This window comes from Lagopus muta, chromosome 10 (genome assembly GCF_023343835.1).
Source record: "Lagopus muta isolate bLagMut1 chromosome 10, bLagMut1 primary, whole genome shotgun sequence".
NCBI classification, from domain to species: Eukaryota; Metazoa; Chordata; class Aves; order Galliformes; family Phasianidae; genus Lagopus; species Lagopus muta.
Window position 1 is genome coordinate 207583 of NC_064442.1, and position 20756 is coordinate 228338.

Consider the following 20756-nt stretch of genomic DNA (forward strand, 5'->3'; position numbering starts at 1 on the left):
CATCGCGGGTGACACAGCGGCAGAAGCCAGCTAACAAACAGTTCATGTTCTGATGCTGCTTTCCCTACCAGAAAACAGATACCAAAAATGTTCTTTCTCATAAATTCCCTGCCCCTCCTCCATGGGGAGTTCGTTAGGCCAGCCTTCCCAAAAACTCAAATTCCTTCTCCAAATCAGTCCACAGGAGCAACTCAAACTGTTATGTGAAGAGGAATCTCAGGAAACTAAAATGAGGCAGAAGACCTTTATGAGACCAACAAGAAGAACACTTTTACCTCCATTGACCCCGTCTTGCGGTTCCTGATCAGAGGTGATCTCCGCTGAACTCCAACGGGCTCAGAGGGCTGCGGAGACCTTGGCTGGGCACGATCGGGCTCATCCACGCCCTTCTCTTTGGAGAGGTCCTCCAGGCTGCCTTGGTCTGCTTTCTTGTCCTCGCTCTGCAGTAGGGAACACCGACAGCTGCAGGCATACATCCGTACCAGGCGCTGCCCGGGGCGTTCGCTCGAGGCCGGGATCTCTGAGCTCCGCTAAGCGCAGTCAGATACCAGCACTCCGCTCCTCCTCCAGCAAAGTCTGCCCTACAAAGCCCGCGAAGCCAGGCAGAAACGTGACCTGCCGAGTCCGCGGGCACAAAGACGGGCTGGAGGAGAGATGCTGCTGGGGCCCAGGCCGTGCCGGCTGGCAGGGCAGCAGGACGCGCAGCAGAGGCGCACGCAGCACGTCCCCGTGCAGGGCAGCCCTCTGCCCCGCGCCCAGCACAGCGCACTCACCTCCGCTGAGGCAGGCCGAAAGCCAAATCCCGTGGGAACGTTTCCGTCCTCCTCACAACCCTTCACACCAGGGCTGAAATGCAGCTCCACGTGGAAGCGCTCTTCTGAAGATGGGTCCTGTGAACAGCAGGGACGGGGAATAAGTGAGGACGCAAAACCACACGGGCTGTCAGCACAGGCCATGGTCTGGGCTTTGGCCACCCTGCCATGCTGGTGCAGCATGCACCCTGACAGCACCCACACTTTCCACCCATTTTTAAGTGGTTGTCTTTTCTTCCTGAAGATACCCGTGTATGGTTCCCTAACTATATGAGTAGATTTTTAGTAAATATAAAACAAGTTTATGAATATGTGATTTCTGGACGTTTTCTAGAAATACTCTGAATAAACAGCCAAATATAAATTGCTTTTAATTTGTTTCCTATTGTTAACTTGTAATTAATATTAAGAAACAACAAATTGTTTTGCTTTAGGACATGCTTTCAAAGTGCTACTATCAATTATGCAAGTTTGGCACTACTGCTCAGGATGGTGTTCTGCTTACATGTAACAAACAGTAAGTGGGTCACTGCCTCACACCTAAAAATAAGAACTAATAAGAAAATAAAAATAAGCAGTTGTGTCAATGATCCAGCTGTCTTTATCCACAAGCTGAGAGCTCAGATCACAAGATTCCCAACTGATCTTATCTCTCAGGGCTGCGCCCAGCATCGTGGCAGGAAGGATTTTGTCCTACAGCTATATCCCTCACCTTGTTGTTGTCCTCGTAGAGCATGATAACAATCTGGGTCATGTAGTTCAGCTCTGAGATAGCACTCAAATAGTCCATGGCTCTCTTCCACTGCTGGTCTTTGTTCTCCTGATATATATATATACACATAAACAGTCGTGTGGAATTAGCAACAGCAGACACCTTGCAGCATTCAGTGAAATGGGTCTGAGAGACTTTGCCTCTCCACAAGGTAGCAGCATTGTCAGGACAAAAACAAGAGAGATGGCCTTGCACTGAGGGCAGGGTGCTTACAGGAAGGAGCAATTGCACACATGGACACTACAGCTCCCCACCCAACCCACGTGCAGATCTAAGGACACCCAGATGCAAGCCCCTGTGCCATGCTGACTGGAGAAAAGCGTAACCCACAGCAGCTCCCAAGCACAGTCGTTCTCAAGATTTTAGAGAAATGACCAAAAAAAAAAAAAAAAAAACAAAAAAAAACTACCAAGGAAGCCTAAAGCAGAGCTTTCTCTCAGGTTCTCAGGTCTGCATGCTGACTCCCTCAGGAAGCAGGTCATGAGAGTGCAACAAGAAGTTGGATTGATGAGATAGTCCCCTAGAGCTGGGCCCTCTCTCCCCCTGGTACAGAGCTCACTACACGTTTACAACCCCAGGTCGCTTCCTCTATAAGCAAACTGATTTCTTGACTTTGAATTAACTGAAAGTCTCCAAATAACAGCAACTAAATAACTCTTTTAAACTAATTGCTGAAGGAGGCAGGAAAGAATTCCTGCATCACCACCGCTTCACACTGCTCTCTTTTTACAGAGGCAAGCGCTCCAGACTCATCCAAAATTAGAAGGATAGCTTTTGGAGAATACGTGGCTCTGCACAAGCCAGGCAGGTGGTGTCAGGGAAGAGGAAGAACAACTCCTCTACACGCCAGAAGGCAGGAAGCTGCAGCATGCAGACACAGCAGCGATGGAGCTGGTCAGAGAGCACTGGTGCACATCATTACTGAGAGTGCTGGCTAAAGGGGCAACCTGCAAATGCACGCCGTCTGCATTGGAAAGGGCCGCTGAGAAAAAGCAGGGTGGCTTACTCTGTGAGCATTGCTGGAACACTTACATCCAGGAGCCCCCCATAGCGGAAGATGCTGAGCAGAGAGTGCACATGGCTCTCACTGGTGAAGTAGAGCCGTGTCCGAACATGGCGGCCCGGTGACAACACTCCTCTCGAGTACCTGAACAAAAATCAGCCCTGTGTTATTCACAGCCTGCCAATGGATTGACATCTACCACACAGCAGTATTTGTGCTCACTCAGTAGAAGGAAATCATACACTGGGAATTGTTAAAGAGCAACAGGAACAGAACAAGCAGGGTGAGCAGAAGATTTCTGCTGTCCTAATGGAGACACGTGGTGGGGCTGACGTGGGTGCATCACACCAGCATTTGCCCCTTGCAAAGACAGGGATGAAGGCACCACCATCCAGCTGCAACGACTTCCTTGGCATCTAGCCTCACTCTCAACAGTTTCAGTGTGCCTTTGGATTTCTCTTCCTGTTCTAGGAACATCAACCTGCTTCCTTCTTGGTGTGCCCCTTGGTGCCTCCTTCTGAACCACTACACTCTTCCGGTGTGGATCCCACGCACTGCCCCAGAGCCTGCCCTCCCCAGCATACATCACAGTCCTTACAGTGGATGTAGTTTGTTGACAGACTCATCTTCATGGGTTCTCTGTAGGTCCAACTGGATTTTTTTAATTAGAGGAAGACAAAAGCCAATAGCAATCTCCAGTTTTTCTTCCTTATTAATTCCATACTCCTGCAGGAAAACAAACAAAACCCAATAGATTTCTTTGAGCCATATTCTCAGAAGAAAGGAAACTGCACTTCCACAGTCCTGTCCACAAGCACCGCTACAGGTAAGGAAAGACAGAAAGGGAAATGCCACTCAGCACCTTCTTCATTTTTTCCACTTATTTAGGGAGGTAACGGAGGACAGAGGAGCCTCCAAGAATCCCAATCTGCCTAGACATGGCTGTCAGAACAGCTGAGAGGGACCAATACCATCAGCCAACCTCCTCTTGTGGCACACGCAGACCTGCCATAAGGATTAACCCAACAACTGCTGTTTGCAAAGATAAAACTGGAAGAGCTGAGCTGTAAATGGCTGAACAGCTTCTTATCAGAAACAGTGTGGAGAGATTCAGAAGCCCATTTCTGCCCAGCATGAGTGCAAGAGCAATTGGGTCCTGTTTGTTGTCAGAAGCCCAACCCTGACAAATGAAACATTTATGCCTAGGGTGGAACAAAATAAAGAGATCTATTGCATTTGTCCCTCTCTTCCACTCACATTTCCATATGCAAAACCTTTGCGAGAAGCAAGCCAACTCTACAAATTGAACAAGCCCCAGTTTGACAGGGATGTCGAATCCACCAGAAAAAGGCTTCCCTTTAATATGGAAAACGTCGCCATGTACAACTTTGCACATGGAAAATGGGATGTTACAGCTCACACTCATCCCAAAGCTGTGCTAAATGCATTGTGATGAACATGCAAAAGCTGTTGCCTCATCTGCTCATCATTCTGATGCTGTGAGAACCCTCATCCAGGAAGAAAGCACTGCCACATTGTAAGTTGTAGATGGTTTTGGCCTTATGCAAATAGTAAGAGACCTGAGAGATACCCATGATACTCTGCCTCGAGAGCCAATGTAGGAGACACAAGAAAAAAGAGACAGTGGAAAGGTCAGAAAGTGGCAGCACAGACCCTTCACACACGCAGGACAGGCTCTACCTGTGGTATGATCACATCTGCCAGGGCTTTGGAGAGTCGGAAGAGCTCAGCTGTGCCTTCCAGCTTCAGAGCACAGTTGTGCTGCACATCATACTTGATGCAGTCATAAATATCAGGGATCTTGCTGATGTCATAACGCCCATTTTTCATGCGGAAATCTCTCTCCAGCTTACTCCAGCGTTGCAGCATCAGTTCTAAAGTCTCACTGTGGTAGAGCTGCAGGTCTAAACACCAGAGAGCACAAAACCATGTTCACATTCTGACTGCTTCCATGCAGATCTCAGGCGGAAGCTATGACTGACTTCTTCCAGCACAGAAGTGCCCCGATTATTATCAGTCACCGACAGGAATCTTGCCCTGGAAAAGCCACTGGACCTTTTTGAGCTGCATCTTAAACTGCAGCAGTAAACTACTTCTGAAATATGTGCAAAATTAAAACCATCTGCCTTTAGGCTTGTTTGTCACAGCACATGTGGATGCCCCACCGCTGCCTTTATAACACCTCTGCGCTGTTATAAAGGAAAGCTCTCAGAACTCACCAAATGATGACTAAAAAAATCTTGCCTACTGCCGTTATCTCCTCTCTAGGAAATGCCTGAAAAAGTCAGACAAGTCCCTCAAGGCCACTGTGCTGCTGTTTACATTCTCTTTGAACACAAGATACATTATAGCTCTCTTTAACAGCAACTGAAATCAGAACAGGAGCCTTTACATCAATCATACATATGGAATTCCACTCCAGAATTTCTTTGTTACAGTCATATATGTGAACCACAGTGATGTTTGGCAGCTGTGAAGACAGAAGAAGCAATCAATCTGCTGCAGACCCTTTTCAGCTGTGACTCTCACCTGCAGATTTTGGGTCTTCCAATCGTTTTCGTATCTGGGAGGTGAGGTTCTCAATCAGAGTGAACACCTGGTTACAGATCTCCACAGGGTTCTGGATGAAGGTCATGGAGTTGAGCAGAGAAGCACTACCTGTAGGTGCTAGCTGAGAGAAGATCCCAGCAGAGGTTAGTTAATACCTTTACAGACTGGGAACACAGCATGTCTGCCTTTTTCAGCTGCCCTGCTTTATGATTCAGTGCAACAGTTGTGTTCCCAGCCGAGTGCAATAAGCTGGCCTCATCATAGAGGTAGTTAGGGATGACCTTAAAACTGCCTCAGGACCAATCTCAGAGACAGCAAACAACTGCTCTTAATCGACTGGACCTCCCTCTGCTGACAATACCCACCCGCCTCACTTTGCTTCTGTGCTTGAGCAAAGGGTTTCACAGTGTTTTAAGTATTTATTTGAGGTGATTAATATATTTGTTAATGGTAATAGGCTTCAGCTCTGCAATTGCACCTCAGAATCTGGGGGGAACAAGTGTCTAGGGACTTGTTGGAGAAGCAGCTACAGAGCCTTTATTGTCGCTTTGCTGGATACGATCTGCTTTGCAGTTATCAGACACTGACAGGACAGAAAAATGGTTTGTAGCCAAAAGGTCTGTTCACACTCACACACAGAGTATGAATCTAAAATCTGGCAAAGGTGAACTGCTTGTCCACAGCAAATGGGATTGCAAGCCATGAGAACTAGCACCGTAATCAGGTAACCCCAAATGCCAGCCTATCACATATTTATATTTACAAAACAGATTTGCCAAAAACATTTTCTTTGAGCACTCTCATGGCAGTCAGATGCACTGGGATCTCTTAAAAGGAGAGAAAGGTCCCATGGTAATGATTTGAACAGAACAGTGGAGAACTACGGGGCATTTCCACTTGGAGAAGGGTAGGCATTATTATTCCCCAGATCCTTCCTTTTCCCCTCCTGGGTTCTGCTTACATCACGCAGTTTTGACTAGAGCTGTTCTGAAACTAACAAAACTACTGCTTGCACACCAGCAGGCTTTGTATCTTAAACCACAGCGAGCTCTAAGGCCATGAGGATGCTTTACCTTTTCATAATCCTCTTCACAGAACTCAGCATCCTTCTGCATGATTTCATGCAGTCGTGCCTTCACTTTGTGTTGACAGCTGCTTAGAGAATCACTGTCACTGTCCAGGAGACCGTTCATATTGGCACTTTTCACCATCTGCACCAGGATGGGGGTCAGCTCTCCTTCCAGGGCCAGCAGACCCTAAAAAAATACAGGACAAGATTTCAGCTGTGCAAACCAAGCAGCAAACATTTCTGGTAGCTTCATGGCCAGCCTTCAGTCAGCCTGAATGAAACCTCACCTGCCCTTGAAGAGCATTTTTACAGCCATAGCACCTACAATCACCAGTGATTCTCTTTGCTCACAGAGCTATTCTGTCTAAACAGCAGCTCTGCCTGCAGCGGCCCCAGAACTGTCCAGGCAATCGTTGAGCAGCCAACACAGTTTGCTGGGAGGAGTTGATACAGCTCTGAAGAACAGCTCAGGTGACCACAAGATCTCCCTTGGCTCAAGCTTTAACTGCAGATGAGCCCCTCTCCTTCCCAACCTCCACTCTAGACTGCCCCAAAGTTATTTCATTCCTCTCGTAAATCAGGCAGTCAGAGAATAATCCCTCTGGCTGGGCAGTCATCCCAGAAACTAATTTTGTAGGCAATTAATATTCAGCAATGTGCTCCAACATTAAATACCAGCAATGCTCTGTAAGCAACTCCTTCTCCAGTCACAGTCTAACCCTGGGCAGCATATCGAAGGCCACAAGCACGTGCTGCTACAGCGCACTTCCAGTGCTGCCCCACACGCTTGCTATCAGCGTAGTGCACCACTGCCCTTCCAACAGACAGGGGAAACTCCTAGGACAGATCCTTCCTTGTCACCAGAGGTTTTCCTTTAAAACTGGCAGATTCCAAAGAATAACGTAGCGGAGTTAGCAGATGCACAAGAGAGGAAGAACCTTTGCAAAAGCCGCTGCTGTCATCTGAACTCGTCCCTCATCTGAGGCGTAGATCTTGAGATCATGGCGGTATGTGCTGTGCAGTCTGAGCAGGCCACATCCAGGGAAACCAGCATAATCACCTGGAACAGAAACAGGCTCAGAGCAGTATTCTGACACCTCAAAAACCATCATCCAAGCATACTGTAATACCACTACTTCAGATAACAAACTTGCTTGCAATAACACAAGCACGTAGAGAATCACTAGCTAGCATTTAGACTACTCCAAAACAGTCAGTTCTAGCCATCACATGAAGCCTGAAAAGCTACTTCAGGTTAACTTGGCAAAGCCCATTTTGAGGAAGGGCTGAGAATTCACCAGTAAAGATCTGACAATTGCCTGCTAGCTTGAATATCCCTGCGCAGAATGAGGCCGCACAAAAGAATTGCCTCTTTTTATTTGTTCTTTGCACAAAAGCAATTCTGCTGCCGTCAGAACCACAGCCAGAGCTATTCAGCCGTGAGGCACCTGGCTTCCAAACACAACTTGTACAGCTACAATCACCTTGTGGCATGAGGAAAAAAAATGTTTATTTGTGATGGCTGATCACAATCAGAGAAGAGATACAGGTAATAGGATAAAGCAGCTCCTGCAGTTCTGAGTCTGACCTTCCACAAACACTGCAGTAGTGAGTCATTTGACATTGGGTGGAATCTCATGATCAGTTTGCACAGTATTCAGCCACACTGTGTGAGAAGATGTGGACACTGCTCCAGCTCTGAGCTCATAGTTCAAGAAACACACTGCTAGACTAGGACAGACCTCAGACAGAAGTCAGCTGCATATGTGGACAAAGAGGTCGTGCATCAATTGCTACGCAGGCATCTGAGCATCCCTCACACCTGTGATCACCTGGGCTAAGCAGCCTGGTACAGCCACAGCACAGGACCTGACACGCACGTAAGAAGCTTACCTTGGCCACCAGGGTACATGCAGCGAAAGGCTCGCCCCAGCTCTTCTGCCTGGACTCTTCCTGCTGGTGTCAGCTCTCCACCCCACTTCAGCACCAGGAGAAGAGATGGGGAAGGCTCTCTGCGAGCTTCTAGGAGACAAAGAGAAACTCCCTACATCAGATCTCAAAGCTGAGCTTGCAGTAGGAGATGCGGACAGGAAGAAGAGGTTGCCATCAGAGCCCTGTAAAGCATTAGCAGCACAAGCTTGACCCAGAGTCCCCCAGGAACCATGCTAGCAAGCACCAAAGTAGGAGACACAACTTTCTGAAGGTGTAGAGGCTGGCATTCATGAACACGGAAGAGCAAGCCCTGTGGCACCATCTGGAGAACACTGGTACGTTACATTATTTATCAATCCAGCCCTTCTTATGCTGCTAGCAAATATAAGACATGAATTGTTAATCATGCTTGCATCTCCTGAGGTCTTCATAGGTAAGACAGCTGCACAGACTCTTAAACACCAGGCTCTGAGGTCAAGGCAGCAACTTCAGGATTCTTTACCTTCATCTTCACTTGCAGCTTTTGGATGCCCATGAGGCAGATAAGTCAACTGCACCTTACGGTTAATGCCAGAAAAATGTCCATACCTGCCACAGTGAGGAGAAAAAGTGAAAATAAGTCAGCCTCACTCTCCCTGTGCCAGAGATCCCTAGGCAGCACACAGCAAAAACGCACTGACTTTCTGCTACAGCACCAACTGCCACGGAATAAGAACGTTGTTGACATGCACTTGTGATCCAGAATGCACATTCCAAAAACAGCTAAATAACCTCCCAAATGAAATTTAAATACTCATTTTCTTGCCTGCTCTTCAGCTGACAGCATTTTGCTCTCTCATACCCCAGAGTGACTTTAGTAACGCTTTGCTAATTTCTATCTATCTTATATCTTTAGTGAATGAATTATTGGGATCACAAAGAATCCAGCGCACACTGTGAATGTAAAGCACACCTCTACTGGGCAGAAAGGCAGGGGAAGGAATCATGGTAAAAATTCATTCTCTGTGCTCCACACAGCTTAAACACAGGCAGTGCCCGACTGCAGCCCCGCCAGCTACAGCTCGGAAAGGAAACCTCGTGCTTGTGAGACACAGCCACCACCACACTGCCTGTTATCTCAACTACACAAAAGCTGTGGACACAAACTTCTAATTTTTGCCAAGCTGCCTCTTGTTTAATTTTTTACATCCTTTTTTAAAATTGCATTTGTTCAAAATGTATCGAAACGCTTCATATTAATGCACTCCTTAAAGTACTCCAGCTTCTTTCCCACAACAAAAGAAGCTCACCTTTGCCTCAATTGCCTAGCTGAATACCAGACACACTGGAAACAAGAATCAACACCAGTTCTGATGCCAAGGGGAAAATTTTAACAGGATGGCACCTCTTAGGTACAGCTGTAACAGGGGATGGATATTCCAAGCTCTGGAGAACTGCTGCCCAAAACCTCAGCAGTCCAATTAGCTTCTACATCCCATGCTGAACCACAGCTCTGAGACAAATTCACAGTGCCCCGATATATGAATCCTTACATCTCCAAAACACTCTTCAGCTGCTCCAGTTTGGATTTCCGCTCCTCGATCTCACAGTCACTGTGGGTTCCCAGTTCCACCACGAGCTGCCGTGCGATGTCCAGCACTTCCTGTTGGGGAGCAGACACCGCCTCAAACACCCAGCACTTTTGCCCCAGACTCACCATCGCATCTTGCAAGGCCTCCCCAGACCGCCTCACCCAACGCCACGTCCACACCCGCACTGCTTACAGACACGTCTTTTCCTAAGAAGCTCAGCTCAGGCAGAACAAACTTTCACACAGCAGTTTGCTCCATCCTCATCCTGCACTCCAGCCCCTGGCTGAACCAAGCAGGTGCTTCACACTGCCCTGCTCCCATCCTGCAGCCATCCCTCACTGGAGGCAGCCACAGCAGATGGCCAAGTTGCACCAGGTGCTCCCAGCTCGGCAGTCTCCCCATCAGCCAGGAGCAGTTCCCACCACACTTTCACTCTGCTGAGTGCATTGTGGGTGAGGAGTGAGAAAACAAGTGTTTCTGCAGAAGACCGCTACCCTTCCGAGCTTTTATATCCTCCCAGAAGAGTGCCTCACACTGGGAACCAAATTACCTTTATCTCCCACACAGTCACCCCAGAGAGGACTCCCCTCACCTGTAGCTGCTCTGGCTTCTTCAGTTTCAACTTCCCTGTCTTGTAGCCATCATATTTCTCAAATAATTCAAAGAACCTGAACAGACAACAAAGAACCCTGATCCAGCAGCTGCTGTTTCAGCACTACAACTTTCAACCCTACGTACGCATTCACACTTTATTCTTCTGGGAGAACCAGCAGTCCCAGTGGCTCCTCGCCATGCCTCAGAAATGATGACAAAAATGAGTGTTTCCAGGCTCAGTTAAGAAAAGGAGGCAGCCACAAACTTCCCATTTAGTGGGGCACTTTGCTTGCAGGCCCTAGCAGAACTTGGCTCTTCCTCCCAGTGTTCACGCAGAAGGTGATTGGATTCTTAGGAGACGCCTTCAGCTGAGCAGAAGGCGTCTGCTAGAATGGAGCCAGGAAAATACACGGCCTTCCATGCATTCAGGCCTTCTATTCTGCTTCTTGATTTGGCAAATGGCCCCTCCTCACTTTCCAGCAATGCAGCACCTTCTTGCCTCAGCTCTTACCGGGGATGCTTAACTTCCATCTTCATCTTCTGCTTTGGGGTACGATCTCCATGCCGGATGACTGCAATAACGCAGCGAAGCTCCATCCTAGGGAAACAGAAGGTACACTGCACAAACGTGACTGTACACACCAGAGCTGTCACCAGGGAGTTGTTTCCTATTGTTCTTTCAGCCCCAACACAGCAGCTGAGGAACACAGTGCTGCTGGCTGACATCTGTCTGTTGGACAGTTTTTGCCTTGGGCATTTGAGAAGAAGGCAGGTACTCACATGGTGCCAGAAGTCGTGGGGACGATAGGAATATCTTCTGCCTCTGTTGGGATGGACCAGGGAATATGAAACTGAGGAGCCAATTCCCGCATGATTATGTTTCTGGAAGAAAGCAGAATGTAAAACTCACAAGAAATTCCATTCCTTGGATACCACCTCTTGCTTGGTGGTTCTGCTGAAAGATTTGAGGACCACAGACAGAGCTTCTCCTCTTCTTCGTGCAGACACATCCAGCACACCACAGGCTAGCTAGGGCACTGCCCAAAGGAACACAGATTTCCCCCCACATCACTGCACTACGCACTGCACTCCAGTAATACTGCAGCTGGGCTTAGTAACCAACGATGAGCATATCCTGTAAGGTGCATCTGCGTATATTCGTACACAGCTGATGGCAGTGCAGGCCCTTCAGGCTCAGGTATAACGAACCCCTTTTCCCAGAGCCAACTTTTCTGAAGAAAAGCCCCTGGCTGAACCACCCTCAGATTTCTCTCTCAGGATCATCAGGACTCTGCACTCATCGCACTCTGCTGGGGGCTCCACCCACAGCACAACCCGAATTTTACATACCCGAGGATTTTGGCGCAGTCATCGTAATACTTCATAGAGTTCTTCACAAAACTGAAGCCGTTCACATCACAAACAAAAGAGTGGCCATTTGCCCGCAGGAGGTCAAACCCACACACAGTTTGCTGCGCAAGGAAACACCCAACACAGCATTCGTGAGCACCCTGCGGTTCAGCAGCAGGCTGGAGACGCACAGCCAGGCGAGGCTCACGCAGAGCCAGCCCGCAGACCCGGGCACACAGACCTTGAAGGCAACGCAGACTTTCCGAGCGACCAGCTTCTCCATGGCAGTAAGCATGACAGGATAACGGATCTCCTTCCCCTCGCTGTCCCGTTCCACCTTCCCATCCAATGCGGGGGATTTGCGAGCCTCTGCATGGGCGTAGTCGGGCCCAACGGTGTACACCTGGGAGGAGAGGTGGTCACAGCTGACGTACCCAGCCAGACGGAGCGCACCTTCCAGGAGACACTCCTGCTGAGGACGCGCGGAAAAGAGCAGGCGGCCTCAGCACCCATCCCCGCCTGGGATCCGAGCTGCACAGCAGCGCCTCGTGGCTCACACTGGTACTTCAGAGGCAGCTCAGTGGGAGCGCCAGCCCTCAGCCATCCCAGGCCCGCAGGCAGGCACCTCTCCAGGCTTTGCCTCACCTTTACATCAGTGCCATCCGTAGGCATGAACTCCTCATAAATGTACGAGCCCGTCTTCCTCACACTGCTCTCTGGGGAGTACACGCTGCTCCGGCTGCCGATCTGAAAGCACAGAACAAGCACCTCAGGGAAGACTACGGGGCTGCTTTTCTTAGATGGAAGAACTTTCGTCCTACATGCAGAAAACTGAATGAGCATCTCTGAGAACACTCAGCTATCACAGCATGCTCATTTACGGAGGAAAAACAGACTCCGAAAGACAGACAGGAGGTACGTTTGGGCTTTAAAGAGGAGAAGGGCTACTACAGACCGCTGGGTTGACACCAATTTCTACAGGGATACGGTGCAGATAAAGACCTAAGAAGTAAGGTGCATAGCTACTAAGAAAGTGATAATACACATTGCTGGTTCACTATCAGACCTATTTTACATCTTTCTAGGGTGGTATGACAGAGCTTATGGCCAGAAGATCACATTGTTTTCATTTTCAGTGAAGCTCTGTATACAGTCTCAAATGGTATACGTGTACACTAGCTAAGGAAACAATCATTTCAAGACTGCTAATGGCAGATGCACAACTGATTGGAAAAAAGATGCAACACAGCTATTAACTGTGTGCTGGCAGAGTGGTGCAAGTGAGTAAGGCAGATTCCAAGTGGAATCTAGAAATAAATAGTGCATTTATTACGTTTGCAAGTTGCAGCATGCTGAAAAGAGCAATAGGTAGCAAACAGGAAGAGATTAAAAAAATCATCGCAGTAAACTGAGAAAGTGATTGAGAAAAAAAGCAGTCTGCAGTTCAACAAGGGCCACAGCTCTCCGTGATTGCCCCACAGGACACACAGCAGACTAGAGGTGGTGAAGGTGAAGCCAGCACCATCACCAGAACATGTACTGCAATTCCCAGCTAGATGGGGCTCAACTACAAGTCCTGAGAAGGTACAGATTTCCCCACAACAAAACTTTCCTTTCCTCTCACCTGCCCCAGCACTCCCTCCTGAAGCCACACGCTTCTCTCAGTCCCACACATTTAATGGTCCCAACACTGAAAGGGGGGAATCCCCTCACCTTCCGAAAGAGCCGCTGGCTGCCCCCACCTGCTGAGGTTGGGTAGTAAATGTACACATTATGGTCTTCAGCACTGACGGGCTTCTCTACGAACGGCTTTGGGAAAACAGCTCCGTTTACTTCCACATGGTCCTCTCCTTCCACCAAGTTGCACTCTGAAGATAAAGCAGAGCAGTGGCACAGCAGGACGAGGGGTAGCGGCCCCAGCGAAGAGCTGGAGCCCTCGGCCCTGGCTGGTGAGCTGGTTCTGCTGCTTGTACCTCTGTTCTCAAAAGCCACCAGACTTGTAAATCAGTCCTGCATGAGCTGATAACAGTGCCTGGCCTCTGCAGGACACCTTAAACTGTACTGTAAGTCTGTAAAAGCTGCTTTCCGCAGAGCCTGGACACTTACCTTCTGGTCTATCAGGGTCTCGATTGAGCACAGCGTAGCGGGGCAGGTCTATTCCCTCTTCTTGAAGGATCCGATACACTTCACGCCTGAGAAGGACAGGAGTAGTTAGAACATATAGAAAAGTTTGGAAAGGGGAAAACTGCAGCTCTTTAACAAGGGTTACACTTCAGGGTGCCTGTCAGCACCTGTAGGAGCTCTGCTCACATCACAGAGACGTGGTGGGAGCTCTGGTGTCCAGCATTAGCCCACACGTGCAGCCAATGCAGCCTGGCTGTATGAGTGCAGTACATGTCTGCAAGCTGGCTGTACCACCAGCTGGCTGCAAAGCATCTTGAAGAGCTTCACCAACATATCTTTCCTAGGGTCTGACCTGGCCTTTCTGCTCCCAGTTTCTGCCCCCGAATCCCATCCCACCACTTGGCTCGCCCACTGAGAGGGCGGTCTCTATGTCTCAGTGACAGCCTCATTCTGGGAGACCACTTCTGACTTCATTTGGCCATTCCTTACAGTACGTTTGAATCAGAAGACAAAACACACCAGTTGTTAACGTGCTTACACCTGATCTGCTCCCTTCCATGTCATGGGGAAACAATCCCTAAAATCCCTCGCTAAAATAATTTCCATTTCATTTGCTGGTGGTCCAGAAGAAGCAGATTGCACAGTAAGCTGAGAAGAGAAATCAGACTAAGAAGGAAGGGGGTCTGTTGGATCACAGACACCTACCTGTCCTGGATATAATATTGCATATCAAGGTCATTAATCAAGAACGGTTTGCACAGCTTGGCATAGGCAACTGCTTTATCCAGTGGGAATCCTGAAATGGAGGAAAAGGAAGGAAAGAATGAACGGAAGCTCCCTTGTCCAGACCTTAGGTAGCATGAGGCCTACTGCAGACTTTTACCTTTGGAGTGGAAGGAGATAAGGCAGTCACAAGGAGGCCAATTCTCCACCGGTTCATTCAGAATAATGTCCTCCCCCATAATCACCACTGTGATATACTCAAACTTGCACAGACGCTCCAGAATCTGCGTCATGGGCTTTGATTTGGACTTTTTGGTCATGGCACAGATTCCGACGACAATCTGCCGTTCAGGCGGCTAAGAGAAGACACAGAGCAGGTTAGCATAGGTCAGCTGCTTTACTGAATTAAAACTGCAAGAGAGTGGAAGTGCAGCAGTACGGAACAAACACAGGATTTGCTTCCAACCCGATGTGCTCACAGCTCTTGCTAGACTCAGATCATGCACACTTCCACTTCCCAACAGATTGCTCTGGTGGATGTCATGAAGGAGCAGCCAGAAACCACTGCTTCTTTGCCAGGCACTATTATGCCTCCTCTGGGCACTAATGCTAAGGTCAGAAATAAATATCTGGGACTCGAACATGCAGCGGGGCTGGAAGAAGCCCACACCATGTTCTCTGGCACGGACCTCACCCAGACAGCTGACAGACATGAGAGGACTCAAAGAAGAGCTGCAAATGCTTCATAGCAAAAGACGCTGGATGCTTCCCAGATGTGTGCAGCAGAGCACTGTGCAGAACCCTACAGCGTCCACATGGGGGAAGAGGAGCTCCTCCTAACCAGAGGAGGAAATGTCTCTTCAGTGTACCCAAGGCAGCACACTGCTTCTCTGGGATGGACAGGTGATTTTCTCAGGAATGAAGTGAGGGCCATCCCACCTCACTCTAGAGTAATCTGCTCAGCCCATGCCAAACCAAGCCCCACCACCACCAACTATCACCAACCTGAAACAAGTCCTGGATGAATCATGGGAATGAGAGGTTAGAGTTCCTCTGCCTCGCAGCCGTGCCCCTGCCCAAAGGTCGTGCAGCGACACATCCCAGCTAGACACCAGTTCCTCCATACTGTCTTCAGAAAAATCTACTTCCTCACCTCTAAGGAGGAGGTCAGTATATGCTGCTGCCAACATTTTCTAACTGTGCTGCAGGATATACCCGTGTGAGCCCCCAGAGGCTGCACAGAGACAGGATAATGGCTGATTAACGTTCTGCAAGGTCCCTACATCCCACCCTGGGAACAAGCTTCAGTCCCTTCATTCAGCCCACCAAAAGGAAGGATGAAGGAAGCACCTCCAAACAGAAGCTCCTTACAGAGGCCATTGAGGGGACTGAAAGGGTGGGCTGAACAGAAGCCAAAAGCAGTCAGGGGCTGGAAAAGGTTCTCCTTTTCTGCAGCCTGTTCTTGGAGGCTACAGAAAAGAGCAAATGCTTCCTCTGCAGAAATCTCGTTCCCTGCTCATAGTTCCCACAGTTTTCCTCAAAAAAATCCCTGGTGAAGTAGAAAGGTTTACAGCAATGCTGGGGTTAAGCTGCTAGAAGAAGGAAATATGCTGCTGTAGCTGGAAGAGACCTGCAAGTCAATAGGCTGGGATTTACTGCAGTGAGAGGCACCAGGTCTGGCAGCACAGCAGTATGTCAGAAACAGCACTGCCCCTCTGTACGGCTCTGCCACACTGCCCAGGGCCACGGCCCTGCAGCCCTCACAGCCTCAGAAGTGCAGGCACAGCCCCGGATGCCGGGAGCTCCTTACCGACTCCTCCTCTTCATCATCTTCAAAGAAGTCCGTTTCATCCATCTTCGTGTTTGATCCCAGGAAGTCTGTCTCATCATCCCGGGAACCGACCACAAACCGCGGAGTGGGGTTCTGTCCCTCACTGGAGGTCGTCAGGGACGACATGGCAGCGCCGGTGGCCGACCATCCCGCTCTGGAACCGCAGTGCACAAACAGCAGTGAAGGGCTGGGCCAGGGCTGCTGGGAGCAGGGAGGGAGCAGAGGCTGGCAGCGAGCGAGCCCAGGGCTGTGCTGCACGAAGCACACAGGGACAAGGCCGAAGGGGAGCAGTGTGCAGGAGAGACCCTCGGGTGCGAGGGGCTCCGGGATCCAAAACCATTTGGACAAGGAGCTCCTCTGCACAGAGCCCTCTGGCATCAGCCAGGAAAGGGGCAGTGGCAGCGCTCAGTGGAATGAGTTTAACCCTTACAGTGATGCACGCTCCCAGCGGCGTCTGAATCATGGAATGGGGTGGGGGACATTACTCACAGCCTTGTGCACCCAGAGACATCAGCTGGGACGCAGAAGTTGGGATGAAGCTCAGCAGAGTGACAGTGGCCTTCCAATGGCCAATTTTCATCCTTTTAGCTCAAGAAGGCCTGCAATAACAGAGAGACAGTAAGAGAGAGCTGTCTGAGAGGCATGTGAGTTTAAGGGGGAGGAAAGAAAGGGACAAAGCAACAACTTTGGGGAAAGAGGACACAAAGCAAGCAGCAGCAACAGCTGAGTTTGCAGGTTTGCAGCTCGGGGCTCCCATGTTGGAGGGTTGGCTGTGATTTTACCTGCGCGCACTTGGTCTGGTCAGCAGGACACAAACTTTGCATCAAAAACACCAGGAAAGAAGCATGTCCTGGAGCAGCACTGACTGCCATGCGAGCGGCTGAGCTGAACGCACATGTGTGACCTCCCACAAGCAAGGACACGGCTGTTCACTTCTGCCCATAGCTGCACACTCAGGAATGCTGAGTGGCTGCCCTTTACCTTGGCTGCCTCAGCTGTGAATTAGAGAAAAGCTCCCCTCCCTCCTCCCTTTGTCCCAGTACAGGAAGTGCAGCCTTTAGAAGATGACTTAGCAAACACCTCATGCTTATTTCCTACGCACAGGCACGAGACACACTCTCCCTCTGCTCCTCATGCTCTCACATGATTTCCAGCCTTCCCCAGACTGACAGCTGAAGCGCCTTGTAAGCACACCCACCCCTGCAGCCCACACACCACAGGAGAGTGCACTGCCACACGCAATATGGGTGCCCATTCCTCCCTGCCAGTTCTCCACAAAGCAGAGATGTACCCAGCCGCCACCGGCCTGCAGGCAAGAATCCAAACAGGCTGGCAACAGGAAGAAGGAACAGACAGCGATGCAATCGCCTCTGCAATCCCCTCGGAAATAGGGACAAACAGCAGGCGTGCCTCCATGCAGAGGGGCACTTAGAGAAGGACAGGAGGAGGCGTGCAGTGCTCTGCAGCCATAGGAAGCCCTGGGCAGTGTGAGGTGACACAGGGTGACACGGGTGACAAAGTGACGCAGCCCAGCTGTCCTCCCACACCAGGGCTCCTCTGCCGCACTCCCAGCTCACGCAGTGCACAGAGCCCCGCGCTGCCCACCCCCCCACACACCTGGAGCACGCAGCACACACACATCTCGACCAGCAGCACTTACTGCCGGGATGCAGTCTGTGTCGGCGGCAGCGCAGCAGCACAGCTGTGCAGGTGCTCACTGTGCCGCCCCACTGCTGCACACACGGACAGGAGCAGATCCCCAGGAGCCGTGCCACTCCTTTGCCCTGCACAGCAGCACGGTGCGGCCGTACCGAGCACCGTCAGTTCTGTGGATGAGAATTTAATGAAGCAAAGAGGAGGAGGAGGATCGCTTTCTCCAATCGTTTGCTCTCCCCTCCCTCCTGGACAAAATGGACCGAGCAGCAGGAAAACCTTTGCCCCAAGAACTAAGAACGCAACAAGTTCTCTGCTTCCAGCCTAGAGGAGAAAAAAAATAAGATAATAATCTTTACTTTGCTCTGCTTTGGTCCATGGCTGTTTCTGGAGGCAGTGCCATGCCACACTGAAACACAGTGAAAACCCCAGTGCCCACCAAAGCCAAAGGCCACACCAGGCATCATTCCCTCAGTGCTCCTGGGGCGACAAACCCAGCTGTGTCGGGCTGTTCTAATGAAAGGGAGAGTACAACCAAAGCACATGGTTGGCACTTTGAGATACTGACACTGGACTTGTGGCACTGAACCACCGGCAGCTGCTGCAGGAACTGAAAAAAACCCCACATGAAACCACCATTGCACTGCTCAGCCTCCATCCCAAACCCACAGTGTGCAGAGGATCTGTGCCTGAGCAGCTGCTCCCATTGTCACAATCACTGTTTGCATTAAGGTTCATTACACACAAAAGGTGAAAGCCACACTCTTATCAAAGCCTGCGCCACGTCAACGCTGAATCACTTCAGATAAAATGCCCATACAGCCAGAGTTAATAATTACACACCGTTTGGACCTGCTGCGTTAAAAGGAAGCCTTCCACACTGACACAGCAGCTCAATGTGCTCAGAAGTTGAAGTCACGCTCTAAATATACCATCCCATCAGTAACAGCAAACACAGCGACCTGGTGGCTGTCCTGCAGCCTGCAGCTCTGCGTGGCTCCGCTCCCTTCTCACGGCATTATTCTTAGGGCTTTTGTCATCAGATTTATGGGATCGTTACGTGTGAGGCGTCACAGCATCAGTATGCTTAAGATAATCATAGAATCATAAAATGGCCTGAGTTGAAAAGGACAATGACCACCCAGTTTCAACCCCCCTGCTATGTGCAGGGTCACCAACCACCAGACCAGGCTGCCCAGAGCCACATCCACACGGCCTTGAATGCCTCCAGGGATGGGGCATCCACAGCCTCCTCACACAAATAACGATTTACCAGCGAACCGGAGAGGAAAGCAGCACTTCCTGAAGATTTTAAAGCAGGGACGGCTGTAAAGAAGCGCAATGATGGAGGGAATGCCAGCACTCCTTTATTGCGGGTTGGCTGCGCTCTACCGCTGCACGCACCGCCCCGCGCGCCCCGCCCCGCGCCGCGATCCCGCGGCGCCCCGAGGGGGGCGGAGGAGTGCGCGGGATCGGCGCGGTGGGGGCTCAGAGCGGAGCCCCGCGCGAGTGGAGCGCGGTGCGGACGGAACGGCCGCCGCGGGGCCCGCGGGGCAGCGCAGCCCGCAGAGCTCCGAGCACGGCCGCTCGGCGCGGGCCACGGCGCTGTCGACGGCTCGAGGGCTGCGGGCGGACCGAGGGCGGCCGTCCTGGCGGGGGAGGGGAGGAGGGAACCGCGGGAGGAACCGGGCCCGCACCGAGGGGCGGCGCTGACCCCCACCGGCGCCGCCCGGAAAGCGGGGCCCGGCAGCAATGCACGGCCTCGGCCTTCCTCCCCGCCACCCGCCCGGAGCGGTTGCCCCGGCGCGGTCTCCCCGATCCCGGCCCCGCTCACGGAGCTCTCTCCCGCCCCGCCCCGCCCCGCCAAGCCGGTGGCAGCAGGGGGCGCCACGCCGGGCGCCGCCATTTCCCTCCGCTCACCTGCGGCCTCCGAGCTCACCCTGCGCCGCCGACGCCGCCAGCGACCAATCGCGACGCGCTGACGGCCGCCGCCAGCCAATGGGAGCGTGAGGGCGGGACGGCCGGGCGCGGCGTGGCGGCACCTGGTGGCTGCGGGCGGCGCTGCGTGCACGTGGGCGCGAGCTCTGCAGCGGGCGCCGCGGTGCCACCGCCTCCTGCGTTACCACGGCAACCGCGCCGGGCCCGCCTCTCCGGGACCCTCCTGCAAGAGCGGCCTGCGGGACCCGACCCGTGCCGGGCTGCCGCTCCCGTCCCATGGGACCCGACCCGTGCCGAGCTGCCGCTCCCGTCCCAGCGGCCGTGCGTGCTGCTCAGCGAGGGGCCGCTCGACGCCGAGCGCGCTGTGTGCGCGGGCCAGCATCCCCGGCCCGGCCGTCCTCGGCGTGCGAGGGCGGCGGAGGAGCAAAGCGGCGGTGATGGCCGCCCTTCTCAGCCCGGGCCGCCCCGCACCGCCCGCCCGGCCCGGCCCCCTACCCGGCCCCGCGCCGTCGGGCAAGGCGTCCCAGGCCACGCTCCCCGCCGCTCCTGGCCGCAGGTGCGCGGACTTTGCCCCGGCCGCGCCTTCGCGCTATGCCGCGCCCGCCTGAAGTCCCCGCGGGGGCCGGGCCGGGAGCCCCGCCGGCCGATGCCCGCCGCCCGGTGCTCGGGGTCCCGTCCGGTCGGGCGCGGCCCCAGGCGCTGTCCGACGCGCGGTGCTGAAGGCGACGGCGGCCCCTGGGGCGGGGCGGGGCGGCCCGAGCAGGTGGCGGTGCCCCCCCACACCCCCGCCCCATGCCGCCGCTCCCCGCCCCC

General features: G+C 51.9%; 1 protein-coding gene across 12 annotated transcripts in view; it reads right to left on the reverse strand.

The window, feature by feature from the left end:
- Positions 1-20005, reverse strand: part of PPIP5K1 (diphosphoinositol pentakisphosphate kinase 1) — a 41544-nt gene extending 21539 nt beyond the window's left edge. For 2 of the 12 annotated variants that reach the window (XM_048955742.1, XM_048955745.1), the window contains exons 1-25: positions 18013-19252; positions 16842-16951; positions 16332-16506; positions 14682-14877; positions 14504-14594; positions 13781-13866; positions 13388-13542; positions 12320-12421; positions 11916-12077; positions 11675-11796; positions 11105-11206; positions 10836-10922; positions 10323-10398; positions 9692-9801; positions 8662-8747; positions 8121-8249; positions 7166-7287; positions 6232-6414; positions 5138-5279; positions 4289-4512; positions 3186-3313; positions 2617-2731; positions 1525-1632; positions 774-890; positions 276-440 (exon numbers count right to left, since the gene is read on the reverse strand). In XM_048955742.1, the coding sequence (XP_048811699.1) occupies positions 276-440; positions 774-890; positions 1525-1632; positions 2617-2731; positions 3186-3313; positions 4289-4512; positions 5138-5279; positions 6232-6414; positions 7166-7287; positions 8121-8249; positions 8662-8747; positions 9692-9801; positions 10323-10398; positions 10836-10922; positions 11105-11206; positions 11675-11796; positions 11916-12077; positions 12320-12421; positions 13388-13542; positions 13781-13866; positions 14504-14594; positions 14682-14877; positions 16332-16478 (2955 nt within the window). In that variant the 5' untranslated portion in view covers positions 16479-16506; positions 16842-16951; positions 18013-19252. Of the gene's footprint in view, positions 1-275; positions 441-773; positions 891-1524; positions 1633-2616; positions 2732-3185; positions 3314-4288; positions 4513-5137; positions 5280-6231; positions 6415-7165; positions 7288-8120; positions 8250-8661; positions 8748-9691; positions 9802-10322; positions 10399-10835; positions 10923-11104; positions 11207-11674; positions 11797-11915; positions 12078-12319; positions 12422-13387; positions 13543-13780; positions 13867-14503; positions 14595-14681; positions 14878-16331; positions 16507-16841; positions 16952-17969; positions 19253-19278; positions 19397-19925 lie in introns of those variants that run through there. The other 10 variants (XM_048955744.1, XM_048955743.1, XM_048955735.1 and 7 more) reach the window with 9 other exon arrangements.
- Positions 20006-20756: the final 751 nt, after the last annotated feature.